Below are 25,957 nucleotides of genomic sequence, written 5' to 3'. Positions count from 1 at the left end.
GACAAAAATTGTCTGTGGACCCCACGCGAAAAGGTTGGACACCCCAGATGTAGAACCATATTGACTCTCACTGAACTTTCTTTCTAATCAGTCCTCTACACAGCATGAATTCCCTCTTTCACTGGTATTGCCTCACCTTCTGCTTTCTTACCTATTGTTCCTTCTAAAAATATTATAATCCATTATGCTTATTTTGAACATCTGCTGAGTTTGCAGCAAAATTTTTGATCTTCCTCTAACCTAATTACTTCTAATTTCCCGAATTTATTTACTACACTGAGCATTGCAATATATATACTTTTATTTTTCTGGTATTTATTGTTACTCAGCATATCCAACACCAATGGATAAATTAGATCTTTTTCCCATATGAATATGTCATGTATCCCCTGCAGCTAGAAGGGAAAATGACCTGTTCCCAGGCCTCTGTCAAAGTCAGCCACTAGGAACTGTGCACCAGTCGTCCATTAATTACCCTCTCTCTGGCCTCTGAAATTTAAGGAGGGACCAAGTGAGTTTGTGCCTCCGCAAAGCATTGCAGCTGAGTTCAGGAAGGTAGGAGAAAGGATGGGAGAAAAGAGGAAGTAAACTGAACTTGTGCCTCTCCACTTCAGGCACTGACATTCAAACACACAATACCACCATTTAAATTGCCAGTCCATGTGGACAAAGCATTGCAGTGCTGGAACACACAGGAGTTCAATACTTTATTCCATGGAGAGTTGGGGCATAAATTCATTTTCACGAATTCTTACCTGATAACTTTCTGATCTTATTTGTACAGTGGGAATGGACAAGGAAAATCTGAAAGTCACAAGGGAGGGATGGTTTCAAATCAGTAGAGATGAAAATGTAAAGAATGGATCACTAAATTTGTTTTTTTAAAATAAAAAGGCCTACAGCCAACCCCATGAATAAAATCCACGTGCAAGAGCTATATGCCTCAGATGTATAAACTAAATACAATGAATTCAAAGAAATACTAACGCTAGCCTGGATTATCACATCCTTCATTGAATTCAGAGGAGGATGAAGTGAACCATCTGAACCACTGCCCAGAAACAGAAAGTGCTGCAAGATAACCGATAAATTGCATAAAATGCTCAAGATAATTGTGGATGAAAATGATCATTTGGCCTATCTTGGCTCACTCATCTAGGAAGAACAAAGTCTCCCATTGTAGCATCCAACTGCTCCTCAAGACATTCCAATGCTTTCACTTTCACTACTCTACCTGGGAGGCAATTTTATGTGTTGGTCACCCTTTATGTGAAGAAGAATCTTCTGCTATTGTATATATATTTGCCTTTTACTAGTTTCAGCATGTATCTCCTTGACATAACCTCACAATTTAGTTCAAGTAATTTTCTGGATTTAGCTTTTCCGTTTTATTTATTTTCTTATATATTTCTGTAAGACCACCTCTAATAAACACCTCCTGACAAAGCTGAAAAGCACAAGTTTATCCATTATTATCCAGTAGCCAGAGTATCCCTTGCAATGGCTTCTCTTTCCACTCCTTTATGTCTGGTGTCCTCCAAGGATCTATCCGTAGCCCCCTCCTATTTTTCATCTACATGCTTCCCCTCAGTGACCTCATCCAAAAACATAGGGCTCGATTTTTGTTCCAGGGTCCCAATCCTGATGCAGGGCTGATTTCTGGGTCAGGAACGTGGAACTGCCGCCAGCGGGACTCTGGCCGCCTCCAAGATCCTACCCAATCAAGGACGATGGACAGACTCTCAAGGCTGGAGGGCCAATAGGAGGCCTTCCAGCACTGTTCGGCAGACGTATTGTCAGAGATGGGTGTTGTCGATGTAAGCAGAGAAGGGAAGGGTGCTTCAAGATGGAGGCACCCTCTGAAGAATTTTTAAAAAGGTAAAATAAAATGTAGTCACAGCTGCTAGGCCGTTATTGTGGAGGGGAAGTAGCCTGTGGCCATCTGACAATCCCGGCTCGGGGGAGGGGGACAGGAAAATTCCAGTCATTATCTGCATAGTGGCTGTAATAGGCCGATTAAGGGCATAATTGGCTACCCGCCACTTACAGGCGGGTGTCCATCATCCCCCACAACCAGCTTCTTTAAAAATGGCCCCAAGGTGGGAACATGCCAGCAAACTGGCACACCGACCAGCAGCAAGAATTTGTGGGCCCACCCACTTCAGTTCCTGCCTCTGCAGCCCTTCCAAAATCCAGCCCACGGTATCAGTTTTCACATGTACTTTGATGACACCCAGCGCTACCTCACCACCTCTCTCGACTCCTGCACTGTTACTAATTTATCAGATTGCTTATCTGGCATACAGTACCGGATGAGCAGAAATTTCTTTCAATTAAATATTGAAAAGAAGCATGTATCTCCTTGACATAACCTCACAAGGTAATACTGAAGCCATCATCTTCGGTACCCCCAACAAACACATTCTGTAGTTACCAACTCCATCACTTGCCCTGGCAACTGTCTGAGACTGAACGAGACTGGTTTGCAACCTTGGTGTCATTTGACACTAAGATGAGCTTCTGATTACATATCCGCACCATCACCTTTGTAACATTGCCTTACTCCACCCTGCCTGAGCCTATCTGCTGCTGAAACCCTCATCCCTGCCTTTGTTATTTTTCGACTTGACTATTCCAACACACTGCTGGACAGCCTCCGACATTCTACCCTCTGTAAACTTTAGGTCACGTTCGCCATCACCATCGTTCCCTCTAATTTTTTGAGGGTGTGCTCGGCCCCTTAAAACATTTTTGCACAATTACACGTGTGGTAACTTAAAGTGGCCAACTTGTGCGTGACCTGCACGGGGACTTTCGGGTTGCTGCACAGTTGCTGACCTATGTTGGCTCCTGGTTAAGCAACGTCTCAGTTTTAAAATTCTCATCCTTGTTTTCAAATTTCTCCATGGCCTCGCCCTCTCCATCTCTGCAGTCTCCTCCAGCCTACAACCCTTCGAAGATCTGCGCTCATCTAATTCTGACCTTGAGCATCCCCGATTTTAATTGCTCGACCATTGGCGACCGTGCCTTCAGCTGCCTTGGCCCTGGAATTCCCTCCCTAAACCTATCTGTCTCACTACTTCTTTTTCCTCCTTTAAGATGATCTTTAAAACCTACCCCTCTGATCAAACTTTTGGCTATCTGCTTTATTTGGCTCAGTCTCAAATTGTGCTTTATAACACTCCTGTGAAGCATCTTGGGACATTTTATTACATTATAGGCACTGTAAAAATACAATTTGTTGTTGTATTTTGCCATAACTCAAACCTTTGACACTAGGGATGGTGGCAGATACTCATTAAGTAAATGTATTCGTGAAGTACATTTACTTGTATTGTGCACAAGGTAGTTTCTACTAAGATTAGTATATGTGGCTAAACATGTCCTTTTGGTATGCCTGTGACGTCAAGGATTTCTACTGGACAATAATGGTATGGACAAAGGGAAGGCAACAGATGTAGTATGTATGGCTTTCTATAAGGCATTGAAATGTGGCTCAGGAGTCTAGTACCATACACCTCAACTTTTCAACAGGAGCGAATGTAGCAGCATGGATAGAAAGTTCATTGCAGGAGCATGACTTAGAATAGGGGCATAGGGTACACAAGTAATGATAAATTTGTTGTTGTAAATTTGTACAAAATATTGTTTGGATTATAGTCACACTGCTGTATGCTGTTTGTGACACCCATCATAGAAAGAAAATTTAAGCCATAAGAAAGTGGATAGTGTAGATTCACTAGGGTGATACAAAGGATGTGAAACTATAGTTACGAGGAGACTTTAGATTCTGGGACTATTTCCACTGAAGCAAAGAAGAAGAGAAGATTTAATTGAGGTCTTTAACATTACATGGTGTTCTGATAGACTGAATAAGGAAAAATTATTTTCTCTGCTTGAGAAGTCAGTAACAATGGGCCATCAATTTAAAACAGTGATTATGCGAGTGAAGAATGGTTAGCAGAAATTTATTAATGCAGATCGCTATTTGGGCATGAAATGCTTTGCAGTGAGTAAGGCAGAGCCAAATGTTTCTTTTCAAATTTTGAAAATGGCTAATTATTAGAGAGGAAGATACAGGCCCATAATGAGAGAGCAGGACAATGGGATTAGCTACAGATTACTCCAGCAAAAGCTGAATATCCTCCTTCTGTGCTGTAAAGCTTTTTGGCGCTGTGGCTGGATCTCCTTTAAGTGTTTAATCTCAAGAGGGGAGTCACAGAACAGTAGAATAACTTAACATCACTCTCAAAATAGGTAATGAAGCAAAAAAAATATTTAAGCATAACTGTAATGAGCAAGGAAGAAAAGGTGGGAAAAGAGTAAGAACAATTCTAGGTTCCTAATTTGGCACAGGAAAGACTTATTCCAATGACTAGCTTTTTGCCCCTTACTTGGTCAAATAAACCATCCAAGTTATTCCACATTACAAAAATTACAATGGAGTTCTCCAAGATTACATTGATATCAAATCCTGCAGATTTGCATTTTTGGGTAATACTTTTAAACCGATGGTAAAAATCTCCTCCTGATGTTACAACAAGTTAAACAAATAAATCAATTCTTTTCATCGCTGCAAATTGAAGTCGAACAATTCATTTCACTGAAGTATAAAAATAAAGTGGTAAAGTCGAACTGACTATTCTCTGATGCCTAGGTTAGTGGAGGTGTTAAAGTAGACTCTGCAGAAACTATATTTTCATTATAATAAAATTGTTGTATCGTATCTTCACACTCTTCTCTGCCACAAGGCTACACGTGCCTTGGCATTATTATTTATTTGGCAAGGTCACTGTGGGTGTACCTACACCAGATATACTGCAGCAGTTCAAGAAGGCGGCTCACCACCACCTTCTCAAAGGCAATTAGTGATGGGCAATAAATGCTGGTCTTGCCAGCGACGCTCACATCCCATGAAAGAATAAAAAGAAAATAGCATTACAGGAATCAGACAGGAGAAGGCAATGGAGCAAATGGTCCATCATTTACAGCTCATCACCATACCAAGATAATTAAAATCAAATACTATTCAAAATAAATCTTTTTGTCTGTGTTACTCCAATTTATGCAACTATTGAAATTGCATCTTGTAAGGTTTATAAATAAAATTTTGTATTTGTTCTTAATACTAAAATCCCCAAAACAAAATGGATAGCCCCGGAGGTGATTCCCTCTTAGAAAGTCAAACATTTCTTCCACAAGTCTTAGAGCTAACTCTGCTGTTGAGTATGATACACTTGCCAGATTTAACTTGAGCAGATGGCACACAGCACACAAGTAACAGCTCACTGGTGCACTCAGGGGAACATGGTGTGCATTTATGATTCTCCCATGGAGGAGTGAGTAATGTCTTTGACCAATTAATCTAAATGAAGGACTAAGACATAAATCTTTGTGCAAATTTCCTGAAAATCAATGTTATAAATGAATTACAGAAATATTGTTGACTACTATCTTGTTCATCACAGCAATTCTGTGTTTTTGGGGGAAGAATATAATTTATGTAATGAAAGATACTTTGATAAAGTAAATCTTAAAATCCAGTAAAGATATCAACAATGAACTGAATACCCACAGAACTGCAAAATGTGATATCAGAGCTGGCAAAATGTCGAACCTTGTCCCATGGTTGGTTAAAAGCAGCAAAGAAAGTCAATACTCACTGATTATTAATTTACTGGCATAGAAATTTTGTTTATTTACTGCCATTAAATCAATTTCACAATCATTGAACTGGGTTCTGTTCTGTGTTGAAATGATTAGCTTAGTACTAGCATTCTTGGCGTAGAAACTGGGCGTCACGGGTTGCCTTTGTCGGTGGGAGAGGTCATCGCACCTCACTGGACAGCTACCGCCCGCCTCAAACCAGGCAGCCCCCAGTCAATAATAAACAGTCTACCTGCTTCAATGGGTGCTTGGAGCTCAGGGTCATTGCCCGAAAGGTGGACTGATACACCGCACCAAACAACACGAAAAAAGGAAAGAAGGTACCAGCCCTTCGCTTTGCAAGCTGGAACGTCAGAACGATGTGTCCTGGCCTGTCGGAAGACCTTACACAAATCAACGATTCTCGGAAGACCGCCATCATTAACAACGAGCTCAGTAGACTCAATGTAGACATTGCAGCACTTCAGGAGACTCGCCTCCCCGCGAGTGGATCTCTAGCAGAACAAGACTACACCTTCTTCTGGCAGGGCAGGGATCCTGAAGAACCAAGACAGCATGGAGTGGGCTTCACCATCAGAAACTCTTTGCTCAGCATGATAGAGCCACCCTCAAATGACTCGGAACGCATACTGTCCATCCGACTGGCCACCAACTCTGGTCCAGTACACCTACTCAGCACCTATGCCCCAACACTCTGCTCCCCACCTGAAGCTAAAGATCAGTTCTACGAGGAACTCCATAACATCATTAGCAGCATCCCCAACACCTATCCCTGCTGGGGGACTTTAATGCCAGGGTTGGGGCCGACCATGACTCATGGCCCTCCTGCCTTGGGCGCTATGGCGTTGGAAGGATGAATGAGAACGGGCAGAGACTGCTTGAGTTGTGTACCTATCATAACCTCTGCATCACCAACTCGTTCTTTCACACTAAACCCTGTCATCAGGTTTCATGGAGGCACCCAAGATCGCGCCGTTGGCACCAGCTAGACCTCATTGTCACAAGGCGAGCCCCCTTAAACAGTGTTCAAATCACACGCAGCTTCCACAGTGTGGACTGCGACACCGACCACTCCCTGGTGTGCAGCAAGGTTAGACTCAGACCAAAGAAGTTGCATCATTCCAAGCAGAAGGGCCACCCGCGCATCAACACGAGGAGAATTTCTCACCCACAGCTGTTACAAAAATTTCTAAATTCACTTGTAACAGCCCTTCAAAACACTCCCACAGGGGATGCGGAGACCAAGTGGGCCCACATCAGAGACGCCATCAATGAGTCAGCTTTGACCACCTACGGCAAAAGTGCGAAGAGAAATGCAGACTGGTTTCAATCTCATAATGAAGAGCTGGAACCTGTCATAGCCGCTAAGCGCATTGCACTGTTGAACTACAAGAAAGCCCCCAGCGATTTAACATCCGCAGCACTTAAAGCAGCCAGAAGCACTGCACAAAGAACAGCCAGGCGCTGCGCAAACGACTACTGGCAACACCTATGCAGTCATATTCAACTGGCCTCAGACACCGGAAACATCAAAGGAATGTATGATGGCATTAAGAGAGCTCTTGGGCCAACCATCAAGAAGAACGCCCACCTCAAATCTAAATCAGGGGACATAATCACTGACCAACGCAAACAAATGGACCGCTGGGTTGAGCACTACCTAGAACTGTACTCCAGGGAGAATGTTGTCACTGAGACTGCCCTCACTGCAGCCCAGCCTCTACCAGTCATGGATGAGCTGGACATACAACCAACCAAATCGGAACTCAGTGATGCCATTGATTCTCTAGCCAGCGGAAAAGCCCCTGGGAAGGACAGCATTACCCCTGAAATAATCAAGAGTGCCAAGCCTGCTATACTGCTATGCCTGTGCTGGGACGAGGGAGCAGTACCCCAGGACATGCGCGATGCCAATATTATCACCCTCTATAAAAACAAAGGTGACCGTGGTGACTGCAACAACTACCGTGGAAACTCCCTGCTCAGCATAGTGGGGAAAGTCTTTGCTCGAGTCGCTTTAAACAGGCTCCAGAAGCTGGCCGAGCGCGTCTACCCTGAGGCACAGTGTGACTTTCGTGCAGAGAGATCGACCGTTGACATGCTGTTCTCCCTTCGTCAGATACAGGAGAAATGCCGTGAACAACAGATGCCCCTCTACATTGCTTTCATTGATCACACCAAAGCCTTTGACCTCGTCAGCAGACGTGGTCTCTTCAGACTACAAGAAAAGATTGGATGCCCACCAAAGCTACTAAGTATCATCACCTCATTCCATGACAATATGAAAGGCACAATTCAACATGGTGGCTCCTCATCAGAGCCCTTTCCTATCCTGAGTGGCGTGAAACAGGGCTGTGTTCTCGCACCCACACTTTTTGGGATTTTATTCTCCCTGCTGCTTTCACATGCGTTCAAGTCCTCTGAAGAAGGAATTTTCCTCCACACAAGATCAGGGGGCAGGTTGTTCAACCTTGCCCGTCTAAGAGCGAAGACCAAAGTACAGAAAGTCCTCATCAGGGAACTCCTCTTTGCTGACGATGCTGCTTTAACATCTCACACTGAAGAGTGCCTGCAGAGTCCCATCGACAGGTTTGTGGCTGCCTGCAATGAATTTGGCCTAACCATCAGCCTCAAGAAAACGAACATCATGGGGCAGGATGTCAGAAATGCTCCATCCATCAATATTGGCGACCACGCTCTGGAAGTGGTTCAAGAGTTCACCTACCTAGGCTCAACTATCACCAGTAACCTGTCTCTAGATGCAGAAATCAACAAGCGCATGGGAAAGGCTTCCACTGCTATGTCCAGCCTGGCCAAGAGAGTGTGGGAAAATGGCGCACTGACACGGAACACAAAAGTCCGAGTGCATCAGGCCTGTGTCCTCAGTACCTTGCTCTGTGGCAGCGAGGCCTGGACAACGTATATCAGCCAAGAGCGATGTCTCAATTCATTCCATCTGCGCTGCCTCCGGAGAATACATGGCATCAGGTGGCAGGACCGTATCTCCAACACAGAAGTCCTCGAGGCGGCCAACATCCCCAGCTTATACACACTACTGAGTCAGCGGCGCTTGAGATGGCTTGGCCATGTGAGCCGCATGGAAGATGGCAGGATCCCCAAAGACACATTGTACAGCGAGCTCGCCACTGGTATCAGTCCCATCGGCCATCCATGTCTCCGCTTTAAAGACGTCTGCAAACGCGACATGAAATCCTGTGACATTGATCACAAGTCGTGGGAGTCAGTTGCCAGCGTTCGCCAGAGCTGGCAGGCAGCCATAAAGACGGGGCTAAAGTGTGGCGAGTTGAAGAGACTTAGTAGTTGGCAGGAAAAAAGACAGAGGCGCAAGGGGAGAGCCAACTGTGTAACAGCCCCGACAAACAAATTTCTCTGCAGCACCTGTGGAAGAGCCTGTCACTCCAGAATTGGCCTTTATAGCCACTCCAGGCGCTGCTTCACAAACCACTGGCCACCTCCAGGCGCTTATCCATTGTCTCTCGAGAAAAGGAGGCCAAAGAAGAGCACTCTCATATTTTCACATGTTGAGTCCCCTATTTCCGTTGCTTTCCTTAAGAAAAACACTGACCAGGCAAAGTTGAAAATTCAAGGAAGTAGAGGCAGTGCTTGTTTTCTCAATACTGGTTCTTATGTGTAGAAATGACATGGTTTTACCACTTAATAACTGAAAAGGTTTGGCAAAATAAAACTCCTTTTTTAACAAGATCAAAAAAATTTAAAAATCGTCAACTTAACAGAGAGAACACACAAGAGCTTTTAAAAAACAGCTTTGAAAAAATTACATTGCAGCTATTAAGTTAAATGTACAGCCACACATTCATTCCTTTAGAAATCATACAAAATACACTACAATGAATAAAATTTCAGAGCAATTATGTTGTGCGTTGTACTTTATTAAATCTGTAAAAAAAAACTACTCCTTAAATCAAGAGTTCAGGACATATTGTTAAAATATGACACCTCGCTGGGATGAGTTGAAAAAGCTAATTGTGAGAAATGTAAGACCATAACAAATAGAAGCAGAGCTATGCCATGTGAGCTTGCTCTGCCATTCAATACAATCATGGCTTATCTTCGACCTCAACCCCACCTTACCGCATATATTTTTATTGTGTAGTTTACATAAATCAGTGATGATCATAACACATCTCAGGACTACTTTGCTATCACCTTGACCCTGCTCCTCCATTCATGGTATACCAAGCTAATAATTTCATGGCTTAAATTCAGCATTCTGAGAGGGAAAAAAATACACTATTAGAAAGCACAGCTATCCCAGCAACTAGAAATCAAATGAAATGGCTATACTGAAACAACAGATTGCTGCTCCTTCACTACATAATGCAGTACAATGGAACATTCTGATTTTTTCTCTGCTTGGAATTCTGGCCTCCAACAAACAACATGTGAATTAAGCACTGCCGGAACCTACCAGCTGGACTTCGCCAAATGCTCCTCTACCGATCACTTTAACAACTTCATAATCTTCTGCTTTCATTCTTAAATCCCGAACTTTACTCATTGCATCTTTGTCTGTAAAACAAATGTAAAAAATATTAGTTCATCTTAATTGCAATTTGACTACATGTACAGATGAAAAATTAATCTTTGTATCGCCACCTTTTTGGGTGCTGCGAGTGCCATTATGGATCCAAAATGACACCCGTGGTGCAAGTGCATACTTCTGGCACAAAGCACATGGTACACCATCTTGGTGAAGGCATTTGGCACACAGTTAATGTCCACCGGAAACATGCATAGCATGCAGATCATGACGTCAATCAGGGTGCAATGCTGATTTGACGCCAGGGGTGCCATTTTGGAGCTCAAAGTTCAGTTGACACCCTCTCTTAAGCTTGCACAGCTGAACACACGTTAAGCATCAGGAAGGACCTCTCAGCAGCGCTATTTACAGGGATCATCAACTACTTTTATGTTAGTTGCTGGTTGATTGCTTCTGGCTGTTGCTACAATTCTACAAGTTTTAACGCTTTCCATAGTTGTTCCAAGTTGCAAAAGTTTACAGGGAAAGAAAGCTGCATCAGCTAAATACTTTCTGTTGACTTCAATACACAAACCAGTTAACTTCCAGACATGGATAGACTAGCTCAGAAGACAGCTTGACCGAGAGAATGACCAGAGGTCATAGAGAGGACGACAAACTGATAGATGAGGGGAGGAGGTGGTGGGAGAAAAGAGCTCCCAGCAGGAGGCAATATCTGCTCAGGGAGCAGATTGTTTAGGGAACAATTTTCCTATCTGAAGCTCAGCAAGGAAGTGTGTGTGAGATAAATCTGCACTTCACATTACAAAATACTGGGCATATGAAAGTAACACTCCAGTTCAGAGGGCTGGCTTATAGAAGTGGTTTTGGCACTGAATATAAGTAAAAGACAGAAATTTTAACTTAAAAGCAAAATATTGCAGATGCTGGAAATCTGAAATAAAAACAAAGTACTGGAAATATTCAGCAGGTCTGGCAGCATCTTTGGAGAGAGAAACAGAGTTAACGTTTCAGGTGTGTGACCTTTCATCAAAACTGGCAAAGGAAACAAAATTGAACATGTTGGTCAGTTTTCATCTGGACTATTAAGTCCTGTTTTCGGTACCCAAACAACAGGATTATACTGGCCTTGGAAATGGTCCAGTGATAGTTCACTAGAAATTAATACCTTGGATGAAGGGACATGGCAAACCTGGGTTATATTCCCGAGAGATGAAGTGGCTAATTGAAGTGTTTAAAATAATGAAGGGAATTGACATAAAATCAGAATTAACTTGGTTAAAAGCAAAGCCAAAAATAAAATTCTTGGGGCAAAGGGTTGAGAAGAAATGCATTACCTAAGACTACCATGGATGTAGAATGATTGAGGTGCTTAAGAGGGAGATAGATAAGCCCTTGGGAAACACGATTACAAGTAGATGTGGAGAAAGGTTGGAGAATTGGGATTTTAAAAGATAAACGGCCACCATTGCAAATAAAATAGCAGAGCAGGCTCGATGAGCTGAAAGGCTTACTACCATTTCTATGTTCTTACAAAACCCTGTTAAAACTACCTTCCGAGGCAATCACCACCAACTTAAAACCACAGCTTTCAGTTAAAATGCCCAGAAATGATCACCCACTTGCCTCTTTCATGATCTTTGCTGCTTCTTTTCTCTGTTCTTTGTTGCTATATTGCAAGGTTGGCATCTGCTTTACTGAAGCAAACTTGCATTGTAACCTTGCAATTTGTGATCATACAAAATCATATTCCAAGTCATTAACTATCAGCAGGTAGTGGGACACATTTACAATTTGTTCCATTTGACTGGGGGGTTCAGTAATGATTGCCACTGAAAGTCAAGTGGAGATGGTTGGGCTCTCTCTTGTTTAGGATGATCATTAGCCGGCACTTCTGTGGCGTGAACAGTAACTGCCACTGCCAGCCCAAGCCTGGATGCTATCCAGCTCCTACTGTGGACTGACATGGACAGCTCTATATAAATGAGCTAAACACTGTGGGCCAGCTCAGTCAGTGGTGGTACTAACGAGCTACATTTATAGCGAGTGCCCCACTCCAGATCATATGAGAGGGGGAATGTCATTGATGTAGCAACTGAAGATAAGAACACAAAAACACAAGATATAGGAGCTGCAGTAGGCCATATGGCACTGCGAGCCTGTTCCGCCATTCACCAAGATCATGGGTGATCTTCTATCTCAAGTTCAGCTTCTCGCGCAATTCCCATAATCCCTTAATTCCCTTAGTACCCAAAATTCTATCGACCTCTGTCTTGAATATACTCAACTGAGCATACAAAGCTCTGGGGTAGAGAATTTCAAAGATTCACAATCCTTTGAGAGAAGGAATTTCTCATCTCAGTCCTAAATGGCCGACCCCTTATTCTGAGACTGGATTTCCCAGAATTCTAGATTTCCTAGCCAGGGGAAACATTTTTGCAGCATATAGCCTGTCAAGCCCCTTAGGAATTTTATATGTTTCAATGAGATCACTTCTCACTGAATGGGCCAAGGAGACTTTGGTGAGGAACTTCTGCACTGATGTCCTGGGCTGTGTTGACTTGCCTCTAACAACTATAACCATCTTTCTGTGTGCCAGGTATTACTCCAGTCACTGAAAAGATTTCCATTTGAGTACCAACAACTTCAGTTTTGCTCGAGTAGATTCTGTGACTTATAGCTTCCTCCAAATGATGTTCAACATGGAACAGTATTGATTCTTTAGTTATGGTGGTGATCAGCAGGTTTCCCTGATTTGAGACAGTGTTCAGGATACAGACTAAAGTGTGCAGATATTGGCTGATGGACATGTTTCTGTGAGAACTGTGTCAAGCTATTGCTTAACTAACCTGTGGGATTGGACTCGCAACTTGGACACCAGGTGTTAGTTGGAAGGATTGTGCAGGGTTGACTGGATTAAGATTGCTGTAGACTGGCCTGATATATGATGGATCTTCTGAGTTGTTGCCAATGGATTCTACTGTCACTTTGACGGATGAGTGTTCAGCAAGGAGACTGGTTCTTCACCGTCTAGGTTGGTGTCATCTCATACTTGATATTTAATATGTTACAACCGACCACTCCAACGCCCCCAATCAAAATATATGATTCTGATTGTGGTGGGACCAACGCACTGTTAATTCAATCCCGTCGCTCCACAGATCAGCTAATATATCATTTAAAACTTGCCAAATTAAAGAAAGACCCAGCCAAATTGTACCATCTATTAACCTCCAAATGAGGCTAACCAAACCAGGTGTCTTTAAATCAATAAATTAACTCTTTAATTAGAAGAACTAAATTCTTAAACACTACGAATATATCAACAACATTTAAAATAGAAAAAAAATTATAGTCCTGACAAAGTTACAGTCCAATGTTGCTTGAAGTCCTCGCAGAATGTTGCTTCCCTTCTCCAGCGAATTTCAACAATTAGAGACTTCCAAGCTCTTACAATGGAATCGAGCTGACTTTAGAATTTTTGAGGGATAAAAGATTGGCAACAGTCTAACTTCCCTTTCTTCAATTTAAATTACCAGAGACTCTGTTTTGACTTGACTTTTTTTTAGAATTCTGAGAGATAATAATAAACAGACTAAAATCCTCTTCCTTCAGTTTAAATGGTTGAGAGCTCTTTTTCCAGGTGCTGTCAACACAGCTGTGTCCTGTGTCTGAGTTTTGTTAGAACAAACTGTCTTCAACTAAAAAGCCAGTTCAAAACTGAATTGTAACAAATGAGACTCACTCCGAGTGGCTGTGTCCATGGTATTGAGAATGCACCCTTTGAATCGCTGTCTCCAAATGGCTGTTTCTAAGGCAACAAAAATGCACCTTCTGAAAACTCCTGAGGCTTGCTGGTTCTTAAAGCAACACTGATCCTTGCAAGCCTTAAAGGCAAACCACATATTCCGAAAAAAAACTACAGGACCATGACATAAACCAAACCTTGATTTGCAGATGAGACTGCAATTATTATATATGAAGTCACTATTGCCCCAGGTTGTTAAAAGAAGCCAGGGGTGGAAATAGTGGATGCGCTGAGGATCATCTTCAAATCCTCACTAGATATGGGGGAGGTGCCAGAGGATTGGAGGTCTGCGAACATTATACCATTGTTTAAATAGGGTGCGAGGGATAGGCCAAATAATTATAGGCCGGTCAGTTTGACCTCGGTGGTGGGTAAATTATTAGAATCAATTCTGAGGAACAGGATAAACTGCCACTTAGAAAGGCACGGATTAATCAGGGATAGTCAGCATAGATTTGTTACGGGAAGGTCATGTCTTATTAACTTAATTAAACTCTTTGAGGAAGTAACAAGGAGGATTGATGAGGGTACTGCAGTGGATGTGGTCTACATGCATTTTAGTAAGGCATTTGACAAGGTCCCGCATGGCAGATTGGTCAGTAAAATGAAAGCCCGTGGGATACAGGGGTATGTGGCAGGTTAGATCCAAAATTGGCTCAGTGACAGGAAACAAAGGGTAGTTAGTTGACGGATGTTTTTGTGAATGGAAAGCTGTTTCCAGTGGCATTCCACAGGGCTCAGTGTTGGGTCCCTTGCTGTTTGTTGTATATATTAATAATTTGGACTTAAATGTGGGAGGCATGATTGGGAAATTTGCAGATGACACAAAAATTGGTAGTGTAGTTGATAGTGAAGAGGGTGGCTATAGACTCCAAAATGATATCAACGGCTTGGCTGAGGGGGCAGAAAAGTGGCAAATGGAATTCAATCCGGAGAAGTGTGAGGTAATGCACTTGGGGAGGGCAAATAAAGCGAGGGAATACACAATAAACAGGAGGATATTGAAAGGGATAGAAGAAGTGAGATACCTGAGAGTGCATGTCCACAGGTCCCTAAAGGTGGCAGGGCAGGTAGATAAAGTGGTGAAGGAGGCATATGGAATGCTTTCCTTTATTGGCTGAGGTATAAAATGCAAAAGCAGGGATGTAATGCTGGAACTGTATAAAACGCTGGTTCTGCCACAGTTGGAGTGTTGTGTACAGTTCTGGTTGTCACATAACAGGAATGACATAATTGCTCTGGAGACAGTACAGAGGAGATTTACAAGAATGTTGCCAGAGCTTGAAAGTTGCAGCTATGAGGAAAAATTAGATAGGCTAGGGTTGTTTTCCTTAGAACAGAGGTGGCTCAGGGGTGACTTAATTGAGGTGTACAAAATTATGAGGGGCCTAGATAGACAGGAAGGACCTGTTTCCCCCAGCAGAGAGATCAATTACCAGGGGGCACAGATTTAAGGTGATGGTAGAAGGATTAGAGGGGACATTAGGAAAACCCTTTTCACCCAGAGGGTGGTGGGTGTCTGGAATTCACTGCCAGGAATGGTGGTGGAGGCAGAAACTTTCAATACTTTTAAAAGATACCTGGACATGCACCTGGAGTGCTGTAACCTGCAAGGATAAGGACCAGGTGCTGGAAGGTGGAATTAGATTCGGCGGCTAGTTTTTTCAGCCGGCACGGACACAATGGACTGAATGGCCTCCTTCTGTGCTGTAATTTTTCTATGGTTCTATGTTGGAGGGGTGATTGAAGGCACTGGTTTTGCGGCGTACTCACTTGTCCCATATGGACCTGACTCCGTTCTGCTGGGAGAGATAGATAGCACTAAAGTAGGGATTACTAAGTTATAAGGTGGGGTGAGAGTAAGGGAGAAAGTAAGAAAGTCTGAATTAGGGTTAATGTGCATGTATGTGAATGCACGAAGTATGGTTAATAAGATTGGTGAGGTACAGATGCAGATTGCCTTGTGGAAATATGATGTTTTGGCTATAACAGAGACCTGGCTCCAAGAAGGACAGGACTGGTTGTTAAATATTCCTGGATACAAGCTGTTCAGGAAAGATAGGAAAGGGAAAAGAGGGGGAGGAGAGCCTGTATTGATTAAGGAGAGCATTGCAGTGCTGGAGAAAAAGGATGTCCCAAAGAGGTTGAGGACAGAATCAATTTGGCTAGAGCTAAGGAACAAAATAGGTGTGATTACATTGCTCGATGTTGTCTATCGGCCACCAGCTCGTGGGAAGGATGTGGAGAAACAAATTTGCAAGGAAATTACAGAGAGGTGCAAAAATTCTAGGGTAGTTATAATGGGGGACTTTAATTATCCAAACACAGACTGGCATAGTAGCAGTGTAAAGGGCAGCAAAGAGCAAGAGTTCCTAGAGAGTGTTCAGGAAAATTTTCTACAACAGTATGTTGCTAGTGCAACGAGAAAGGAGGCACTGCTAGACCTGGTTCTTGGGAATGAGGTGGGCCAAGTGGATCAAGTATCAGTAGGAGAGCATTGAGGGGATAGTGATCATTGTATCATAAGGTTTAGGCTGACTAAAGGAAAGGGCAGAGAGCAATACAGGGTAAGAAAATTTAACTGAGGGAAGGACAACTTCAACGGTGTAAGAATAGAGCTGGACGAATAAATTGGAATCAAAAGCTGGCAGCAAAACTGACAGATGAACAATGGGCTACCTTCAAAGAGGAGATATTTCGGGCACAGTCAAGGTATGTTCCCTCAAAGGGGAAAAGTAGGGCAAACAAAACCAGAGCTCCCTGGATGACAAAAGAGGTAGTGATTAAGATAAAGAAGAAAAAGTATGCTTATAATAGATGCCAGGTAGAAAATATTATTGAGAACCAGGCTGAATATAGAAGGCCCAGAGGGGAAGTGAAAAAGCAAATAAGAGAAGCAAAGAGAGAGCATGAAAAGAGACTGGCAGCTAGCATTAAAGGAAATCCCAGCGTTTTTTATTGGCATATAAATAGCAAAAGGGTGGTAAAAGGAGGAGTGGGGCCGATTAGGAACCAGAAAAGGGATTTAAACATGGAGGCCGAGGGCACAGCTGAGGTAATAAATGAATACTTTGCAACTGTCTTTACCAAGGAAGAAGATGCAACCTCCAAGAGGAGGTAAGTCAGACACTAGAGGGGTTTAAAATTGATAAGGAGAAAGTATTAGATAGGCGGTCTGAACCTAAAGTGGATAAAACACCAGGACTAGATGAGATGCATCCAAGGATACTGAGGGAAGTGAGGGTGAAAATAGCAGAGGCACTGCTCATAATTTTTCAGTCTTCCTTAGACTTGGGGGTGGTGCCAGAGGACTGGAGAACTGCAAACGTTACACTTTTGTTCAAAAAAGGGTGTGAAGATAAGCCCAGCAACTACAGGCCAGTCAGTTTAACGTCGGTGGTGGGGAAACCTCTAGACAAAATAATTCAGGGCAAAATTAATAGTCACATGGACAAATGTGAGTTAATTAAGGAAATCTAGCATGGATTTCTTAAGGGAAAATTATGTTTAACTAACTTGCTGGATTTTTTTGACGAGGTAACAGAGAGGGTTGATGAGGGGAATGCTGTTGATGCAGTGTACATGGACTTTCAAAAGGCGTTTGATACAGAGCCACACAACAGACTTGTGAGCAAACTTGTAGCTCATAGAATAAAAGGGACAGTAGCAACATGGATACGAAATTGGCTGAGCGACAGGAAACAGTGGATAGTGGTTAGTGAATGTTTTTTGGGATGGAGGAAGGTTTGTAGTGGAGATCCCCAGGGATTAGTGCTGGGACCCTTGCTTTTCTTGATATATTAATGACCTAGACCTTGGTGTACAGAGCACAATTTCAAAGTTTGCAAATGATATGAAACTTGGAAGCATTTTGAACTGTGAGGAGGATAGTGTAGAACTTCAAAAGGAGGTAGACAAGTTGGTGGAATGGGCAGACAGGTGGGAGATGAAGTTCAATGCAGAGAAATGTGAAGTGATTCATTTTGGTAACACAATATAAAATAAAGAGTACAATTTTAAAGGGGGTGCAGAAGCAGAGGGTCTAGGTGTATATGTACATAAGTCATTAAAGGTGGCAGGACAGGTTGAGAGAGTGGTTAATAAAGCATATAGTATCCTGGGCTTTATTAGTAGGGGCATAGAGTACAAAAACAAGGAAGTTATGCTGAACTTGTATAAGACACTAGTTCGGCCTCAGTTGGAGTATTGCGTCCAGTTCTGGGTGCCGCACTTCAGGAAAGACGTGAGGACATCGGAGAGAGTACAGAAAAGATTCATGAGGATGGTTCCAGGGATGAGGAATTTCAGTTATGAAGATGGATTGGAGAAGTTAGGACTACTTTCCTTGGAGAAGAGAAGGATGAGAGGTGATTTGATAGAGATATACAAAATCATGAGGGGTGTGGACAGAGTAAATGGAGAGAAACTGTTTCCACTTATGAAAGGATCGAGAATGAGAGGACACAGATTTAAAGTATTTAGTAAGTGATGTAAAAGTGACATGAAGAAAAACTTTTTCACGCAGCGAGTGGTTAAGGTCTGGAATGCGCTGCCTGAGAACGTAGGGGAGGCAAGTTCAACTGAAGCATTTAAAAGGGAATTAGACAGTTAAATGAAAAGGAAGAATGTGCAGGATTAAGGGGGGGGGGGGGGGGGTGAAGGCGGGGGAATGTAACTGAGGGAATTGCTCTTTCAGAGTGCCAGTGCAGACACAATGAGCCGAATGGCCTCCTTCTGCACAGTAATGATTCTGTGATTCCTCAAATGTTGAGAGTGCTTGATGATAGAGACTTCCCCATTTGGATCTGTGCATGTTTTTTCTTTACCTTGTAGTAGGGTTCAACTTACAGGTTGAGATTGGCTTTCAGAATGTCCTTGTATTTAAGTTTGAGACATCCTATGGTACGGGTTCCCGTGCTCAGCTGGCTGTAGAATACGGCCTTTGGTATGCAGGAATCCTCCATGCGAACCACATGGTTGACTCAGCAAAGCTGATATCTGATGAGCATGCTCTCGATACCAGGTATGCGGCACTTTGCAAGAATTTCGGTGTTAGGGATTTTGTCCTACCTCTTGATGCTGCAGACCGATCTTAAGCAGGAAAGGTGGAATGCATCTAATTGCTTTATGTGACATGGTTGTCCATGTGTCACAGCAATTGAGAAGTGATGTGAGAGTCACTGCCTGGTAGACTTTGGTCTTTTCTTTGAGACAGACATCATGCTCTCTCCAAACCCTGTGGGTGATCCTGGCAAATGCTGAGCTTTCATCATCCAACGTGGTGTTGTTCAAGCGGATGCTCCCAGAATAGCAGAACTTCTGAACTGAGTTGTGGGGTGTACTGGTGATTGTGACGATGGCGTCTTGGATTTTGTGGCCAGGGGCAAGTTGGTACAAGATCTTTGTCTTTTTCAGACATATTGTAAGGCCGAAACGTTCTGAGGCCGGGGCAGCTGGATGTCCGCGTAAGCGTGTGCTATCAGAGCACAGTCGTCAGCTAACAAGAGCTCACTTAGTCACTGTTCTTTGATCTCTGTGTGAGCCTTGAGCCTTTCCAGATTGAAGAGGCTGCCTTTTGTCCTGAACTGAGGTTGTACTCCTATGTCGAGATCTTTTGAGTGCATACGAGAACAGTGTCAAAAAGTCAATGTCAAACAGAACTGGAGCCATTATGCAGCCTTGCTTTGTGCCATTGGTGACAGGAAAGGCATCTGATAAGGCACACTGGCCATCAGTGCCATCATGCCTTCACAAAATGAGCAGATAACCCTGATCATCTTTTCAGGGCAGCCATATGGCTGTTTCCAATAGTTCTGTCTAAATATATTATTGAAATTCATAACAATTAATTATGGGTATCTCGCTAGACCTTGTTTTTATTATTCTTTCATGTGATGTGGACGTCGCTGGCTAGGCCAGCATTTTGCCCATGCGTAACTGCCCTCGAGAAGGTGGTGGTGAGCAACCTTCTTGAACCGCTGCAGTCTATCTGCTGTCGGTACACTAACGGTGCTGTTAGGAAGGGAGTTACCATACGACCATACAAATTAGGAGCAGAAGTCAGCTATTCGGCCCCTCAAGCCTGCTCTGCCATTCAGTAAGATCATGGCTGATCTGTTTGTGTCTCGAATTCCACACTCCCATCTACCCCCAATCACCTGTGATTCCCTTGCCCAACAAGAATCGATCTACCTCCACTTTAAAAATATTCTATGACCCCGCCTCCACCACCTTCTGAGGCAGAAAATTCCAAAGTCGCATAACCCTCAGGGAAAAAATGTCTCAACTCTGTCCTAAAAAGGGCAACCCCTAATTTTAAAACAGTGCCCCCTGGTTCTGAACTCACCCACAAGAAAAAACATCCTTTCCACATCCACCTTGTCAAAACCATTCAGGATCTTACATACTTCAATCAAGTCTTCCCTCACTCTTCTAAACTCCAGTGAAAACAAGCCCAGTCTGGCCAACCTTTCCTCATAAGATAACCCACTCATTTCAGGTATCAATCTAGTAAACCTCCTCTGAACCGCTTCCAACACATTTACATCCTTCCTTAAATAAGGAGACCAAAACTGCGCACAGTATTCGAGATGTGGTCTCACTAATGCCCTGTATAACTGAAACATAACGTTCTCACTTTTATTTTCAATTTCTCTCGTAATAAAGGATAACATTCCATTAGCCTTCTTTATTACTTGCTATACCTGCATACTAACTTTTTGTGACTCATGCACTAGAACACCTAGATCCCTCTGCACCTTGGAATTCTGCGGTTATTCTCCGTTTAAGTAACACTCTGCTTTTTTATTCTTCCTGCCAAAGTGAACAACTTCATATTTTCCCACATTATACTCCATCTGCCAGATATTTGCTCATTCATTCAACCTATCTATATCGGTCTGCAACCTCATGTCTTCTTCACAATATACTTTCCTACCTATCTTTGTGTCATCTGCAAATGTAGCTACCATGCCATCGCTCCCCTCATCTAAGTCATTGATATAAATTGTAAAAAGTTGAGGCCCCAGCACAGACCCCTGCGGGACTCCACTTGTCACATCCTGCCAATCAGAATACTCTCGGTTTTCTGCCAGCCAGCCAATCGTATATCCATGCGAATATGTTACCCCCAACACCCAGAGCTCCTACTTTGCGCAATAACCTTTTATGTGACACCTTGTCAAATGCCTTCTGGAAATCCAAGTACGGTACGTCAACGGGCTCCCCTTTATCCACAGCACATGTTACTCCTTCAAAGAACTCCAATAAATTGGTTAAGCATGATTTCCCTTTCACAAAAGCATGCTGACTATTCCCGATTACCTTGAGTTTTTCTAAGTGCTCAGCTATAGCCTCCTTAATGATCCATTCTAACACATTCCCCATGACAGATGTCAAGCTAACTGGCCTATAGTTACCTGTTTTCTGCCTCCCCCACTTATAGAGTCTGATGGAATCTTTCCAGAATGTAGCAAATTTTGAAAAACTATCAAAGCATCTGCTACCTCATTAGCCACCTCCTTTAAGACTCTAGAATGAAGCCCATCAGGACCCAGGGACTTGTTAGCCCGCAGCTCCATAACTTTGCTCAGTACTGCTTCCCCGGAGATTGTAATTTCACCAAGTTCCTCTCTTCCTTCCACCTCCTGATTTACAGCTATTACTGGAATGTTTTTTGTATCCTCTATAATGAAGACAGAAGCAAAATATTTGTTCACTTCATCCACCATTTCCTTATTATCTACTATTAGCTCCCTATTCTCATTCTCTAAAGGACAATCACTCACTTTACTTACACTTTTCCTTTTTAAATACCAGTAGAAACTCTTGCAGTCCATTTTTACATTTCTAGTTAGCTTCCTCTGATACTCTTAATTTCTTTCTCCTGATTAATCTTTTAGTCATTCTCTGCCGTGCTTTATATTCTGACCAATCATCTGACCTGCCACACATCTTTGCACAATTATATGCTTTTTCCTCAAGTTTGATGCTTTCCTTAACTTATTTAGTTCACCACGGATGGTGGGCCCTCCCCTTAGAATTTTTCTTTATAGTAGGAATATACTTATTCTGAGTATTCTGAAATATCCCCTTGAATGTCTGCCACTGCTTCTCTATTGATCTATCTCCTAGCCAGGTAACCCAGTTCACTTCAGCTAGCTCAGCTTTCATGCCCACATAGTTGTCCTTATTTAAGTTTAAAATGCTAATGTTTGACCCACTCCTCTCTCTTCCAAACTGGATGTAAAATTCAATCATATTGTGGTCGCTGCGACCAAGAGGCGCCTTTACTTTGAAGGCATTAATTAATCCTGCCACATTACACAATACCAAGTCTAACATAACTTGGACTCTGGATGGTTCCAGAACGTGCTGCTCTAAGAAACTCTCTTGAAAGCATTCTATGAACTCCTCATCCAGGCTACTATTGCCAATCTGATTTTCCCAGTTTATATGTAGATTAAATCCCCATGTTTATTACTGTCCCTTTATCACAAGCACCCAATATTTCTTCTTGTATACTTCGTCCTACATTGTGATTACTGTTTGGGGGCCTGGAGACCACTCCCACTAGTGATTTCTTTCCCCTTCTATTCCTCACCTCCACCCAAACCGATACTACATCCGATCTCCTGAACCAAGGTAATCTTGAACAATTGTACCAATGCCATCCTTGATTAACAGTGCTACCACTCCACTTCTACCTTTCTTCCTGTTCTTCTTGAATGTTATATACGGGGTGGCACAGTGGTTAGCACCGCAGCCTCACAGCTCCAGCGACTTGGGTTAGGTTCTGGGTACTGCCTGTGTGGAGTTTGCAAGTTCGCCCTGTGACCGTGTGGGTTTCCTCCAGGCGCTCCGGTTTCTTCCCACATGCCAAAGACTTGCGGGTTGATAGGTAAATTGGCCATTGTAAATTGCCCCTAGTGTATGTAGGCGATATGAGAATTGAGAGAAGGTGGGGATGTGAGAGGGAAATGGGGTTAATGTAGGATTAGTATAAATGGGTGGTTAATGGTCGGCGCGGACTTGTTGGGCCGAAGGGCCTGTTTCGGTGCTGTATCTCTCTATGACCCCTCAATATTGAGGACCCAATCCTTGTCATCCTGCAGCCACGTCTCCGTAATGGCTATCAGATCATTTTATTTTTATTCATTCATGGGATGTGGGCATCACTGGCCAGGCCAGCATTTATTGCCCATTCTTAATTGCCCTTGAGAAGGTGGTGGTGAGCTGCCTTCTTGAACTGCTGCAGTCCATGTGGGGTAGGCACACCCACAGTGCTGTCAGGAAGGGAGTTCCAGGATTTTGACTGAAAGACAGTGAAGGAATGGCGATATAGTTCCAAATCAGGATGGTGTGTGACATGGAGGGGAACTTGCAGGTGGTGGTGTTCCCATGCATTTGCTGCCCTTGTCCTTCGAGGTGGTAGAGGTCGCGGGTATGGAAGGTGCTGTCTAAGGAGTCTTGGTGCGTTGCTGCAGTGCATCTTGTAGATGGTACACACTGCTGCCACTGTGTGTCGGTGGTAGATGGGGTGCCAATCATAAGGCTTTGAAAGTCAATCATGTAGCATGGGACTGGATACATATGTAGGTCAAACTGAGTAGGAGTAGCAGGCTTCCTTCTCTGAAACTTAGCGGGCTTACTGTTTATTTCTATATTCCTAGATGAATTCAGTATATCGAGTAATTAGTCATTTTCAGCACCTTACCATGATGAGATCTGAACGCAAGACCTGTGGTTGCTCGTCCAGTACTGTAACTACCAGGCAACCTCAGTTAACTATTCAACTTAGCATTCTGAAGTAATGAACTTCAACTAAGTACCTCAAAAATGTAACGTGCAGTTTCTAATACCACAAGTTTTATTTTGCAAGCTTAAATGTGCCAACTCTCAAAACTTGTGAAATCTTAAGTTATGTCAAATTTTGTCAAATATAAAAGGCCACAAACATGTTGAATGTATGATACAAACTGTAAAGGAAAGAAACAGAAAAAAAAACTGCTTGTGAATACAAAAAGATGATGGAAAAGGCACAGGGAAAACCAGCCAACATACTTCAACATCCAACTAAAGTCAGTCAGTCAGGTTTATTTATAGAAGTTCTCTTAATTAATTTAGATCAGTACTGACAAAATTAATTCAAATTGAGATCAACATTGTATTAGTTTCACCCTACCTTCCTAAAATGGAGTTTCTCTCATCACTGTTCCATTCAATCTTACTTTGCATCAGTACCCAGCTTAACCTCTGGAACACAGATTTTTATCCCTTGGCAAATTTTATGGAAAATAAATTAGAAAAAATTCCCACAGGGATTTGCATACGTATTCATGTACAATTCTCGAACTGGCCAATCCTCAGCACTAAGTAAATTTGAAAATAACCATTTTGTAATTTTCCAAAAATAAATATGATCTTTTCAAACTCCTCTTAAGGTCTGAGTTTAATCCATGATAGCCAACAGTAAAATGCATCTACCAGCAACTTTTCCATACAATAAATTATTTTTTACGCTCCAATGTGAAAAGTAGCATATCTATTAACTGATAAGTGGTAGACTAAAATAAAAGTCAATTGGGAATATTTACACAGCTGAACCTTACTGCACCATCAGTAATAAAGCTAAAATATAAGTATGCTGTAACTTACACTGGGATATTCAAAAACACTTCTTTGTTAAGTGGTTTATGCCACATGACAAATGGAAAAATATGCTGAGAGTTTCAGTGTTGCAACTGTCTTCCTGAACTGCAATAATCAGCAGTTCATTGCCAGCTCAGTCTTTTGGGAGCTGGAAAGTTACAGGATGAATCAGTGAACTACCAGTTCTGACGAAGGGTCACTGACCTGAAATGTTAACTGTTTTTCTCTCCGCAGATGCTGCCAGAACTGTTGACTATTTCCAGCACTTGCTGTTTTTATTTCAGATTTCCAGCAGCCACAATACTTTGCTCTTGACTCTAATTCAGCTTATTCCCTTCTTCTTCTGTTTTATTTCCTCAGTCCTTAAATCTCATTGGTTACGAAGATGGACTGTTGGTCCCATTGTTCACCAAGATCCCAGATCTCCCAATGCCCTTGCCTCAGCTTGCACTGCTGGCAACATGCAGGGCAAAGAATGTAAGCTGAGGGTGAGGGGAAAGAATAACTAACGGGACATGTGGCGAAATGCCCTGCTCCAGCAAAATCTGGGCTGATGTTTTAAGGTTTCCTTTGTCAGATATTCTATAACTATAAACTTGAAACTGCCTGCACAAATTTAAAACTTTTACCATGTAGCAGTTTCCATTACATTGCAGTAAAACTTGAAAGAATATTAATGTATAGAAAGATGAAGTGTACTTTTGCCATATATTAGAAATAATGGTTTTATTTAATTCAGGATTTGTAATCGTACTTGCAACATCAGTGACAGCTACTGAATCAAATATGTTAATTTCAAATATTTATGAAATACATTTGTTTTTACAATTCTATAATACTCACATCGATTTATGAAGTTGTCAATGTTCTTGTTTTTTCTTAAGGCAGGAAAATCCAAATCATAAATTAAGGCATCCAGGCTATCCTGCAAGAAAAAAATAGAACCAGGTTGTTTAAAAAAGACAAATAGACTGCAGCTCATGTGCAACTTGCAAGAAAACAAAAAGATCTCACATTAAAAATTTTACTTCTAGTACTTTGTGACAGGCACCACATTGAAAGTTTAAAAAAAAATCAGACTGAACATTGACTTTTCCTTGACGATCAAAACTGACATGCTGATTATTAGAATAAATGGCAAGGCCCATTATTAGATTTGTAAAATAATCCAAGAATTTCCTGTTTTTTGCCCCAAAAAATTGAGGCTATAGAATATTTTGTCTAGGATGTGATCATCTCCAAACAGTAGCATTATAAAATTGGAGTACCAAAATTGATTTTCCATCTTAGATTATTATAATAGAGGTATT

General features: G+C 42.4%; 1 protein-coding gene across 4 annotated transcripts in view; it reads right to left on the bottom strand.

The window, feature by feature from the left end:
• rock1 (Rho-associated, coiled-coil containing protein kinase 1) overlaps nt 1-25,957 on the bottom strand; it is a 287,505-nt gene that overhangs the window by 165,621 nt on the left and 95,927 nt on the right. For all 4 annotated transcript variants that reach the window (XM_068031728.1, XM_068031729.1, XM_068031727.1 and 1 more), the window contains 2 exons: nt 25,491-25,572; nt 10,118-10,218 (listed from right to left, as the gene is read on the bottom strand). In XM_068031728.1, the coding sequence (XP_067887829.1) occupies nt 10,118-10,218; nt 25,491-25,572 (183 nt within the window). The remainder of the gene's footprint in view (nt 1-10,117; nt 10,219-25,490; nt 25,573-25,957) is intronic.

Source organism: Heterodontus francisci, chromosome 5 (genome assembly GCF_036365525.1).
Source record: "Heterodontus francisci isolate sHetFra1 chromosome 5, sHetFra1.hap1, whole genome shotgun sequence".
Lineage (NCBI taxonomy): Eukaryota > Metazoa > Chordata > Chondrichthyes > Heterodontiformes > Heterodontidae > Heterodontus > Heterodontus francisci.
Note: the sequence above shows the minus strand (reverse complement) of the source record. Positions and strands in the feature narration are given on the sequence as shown.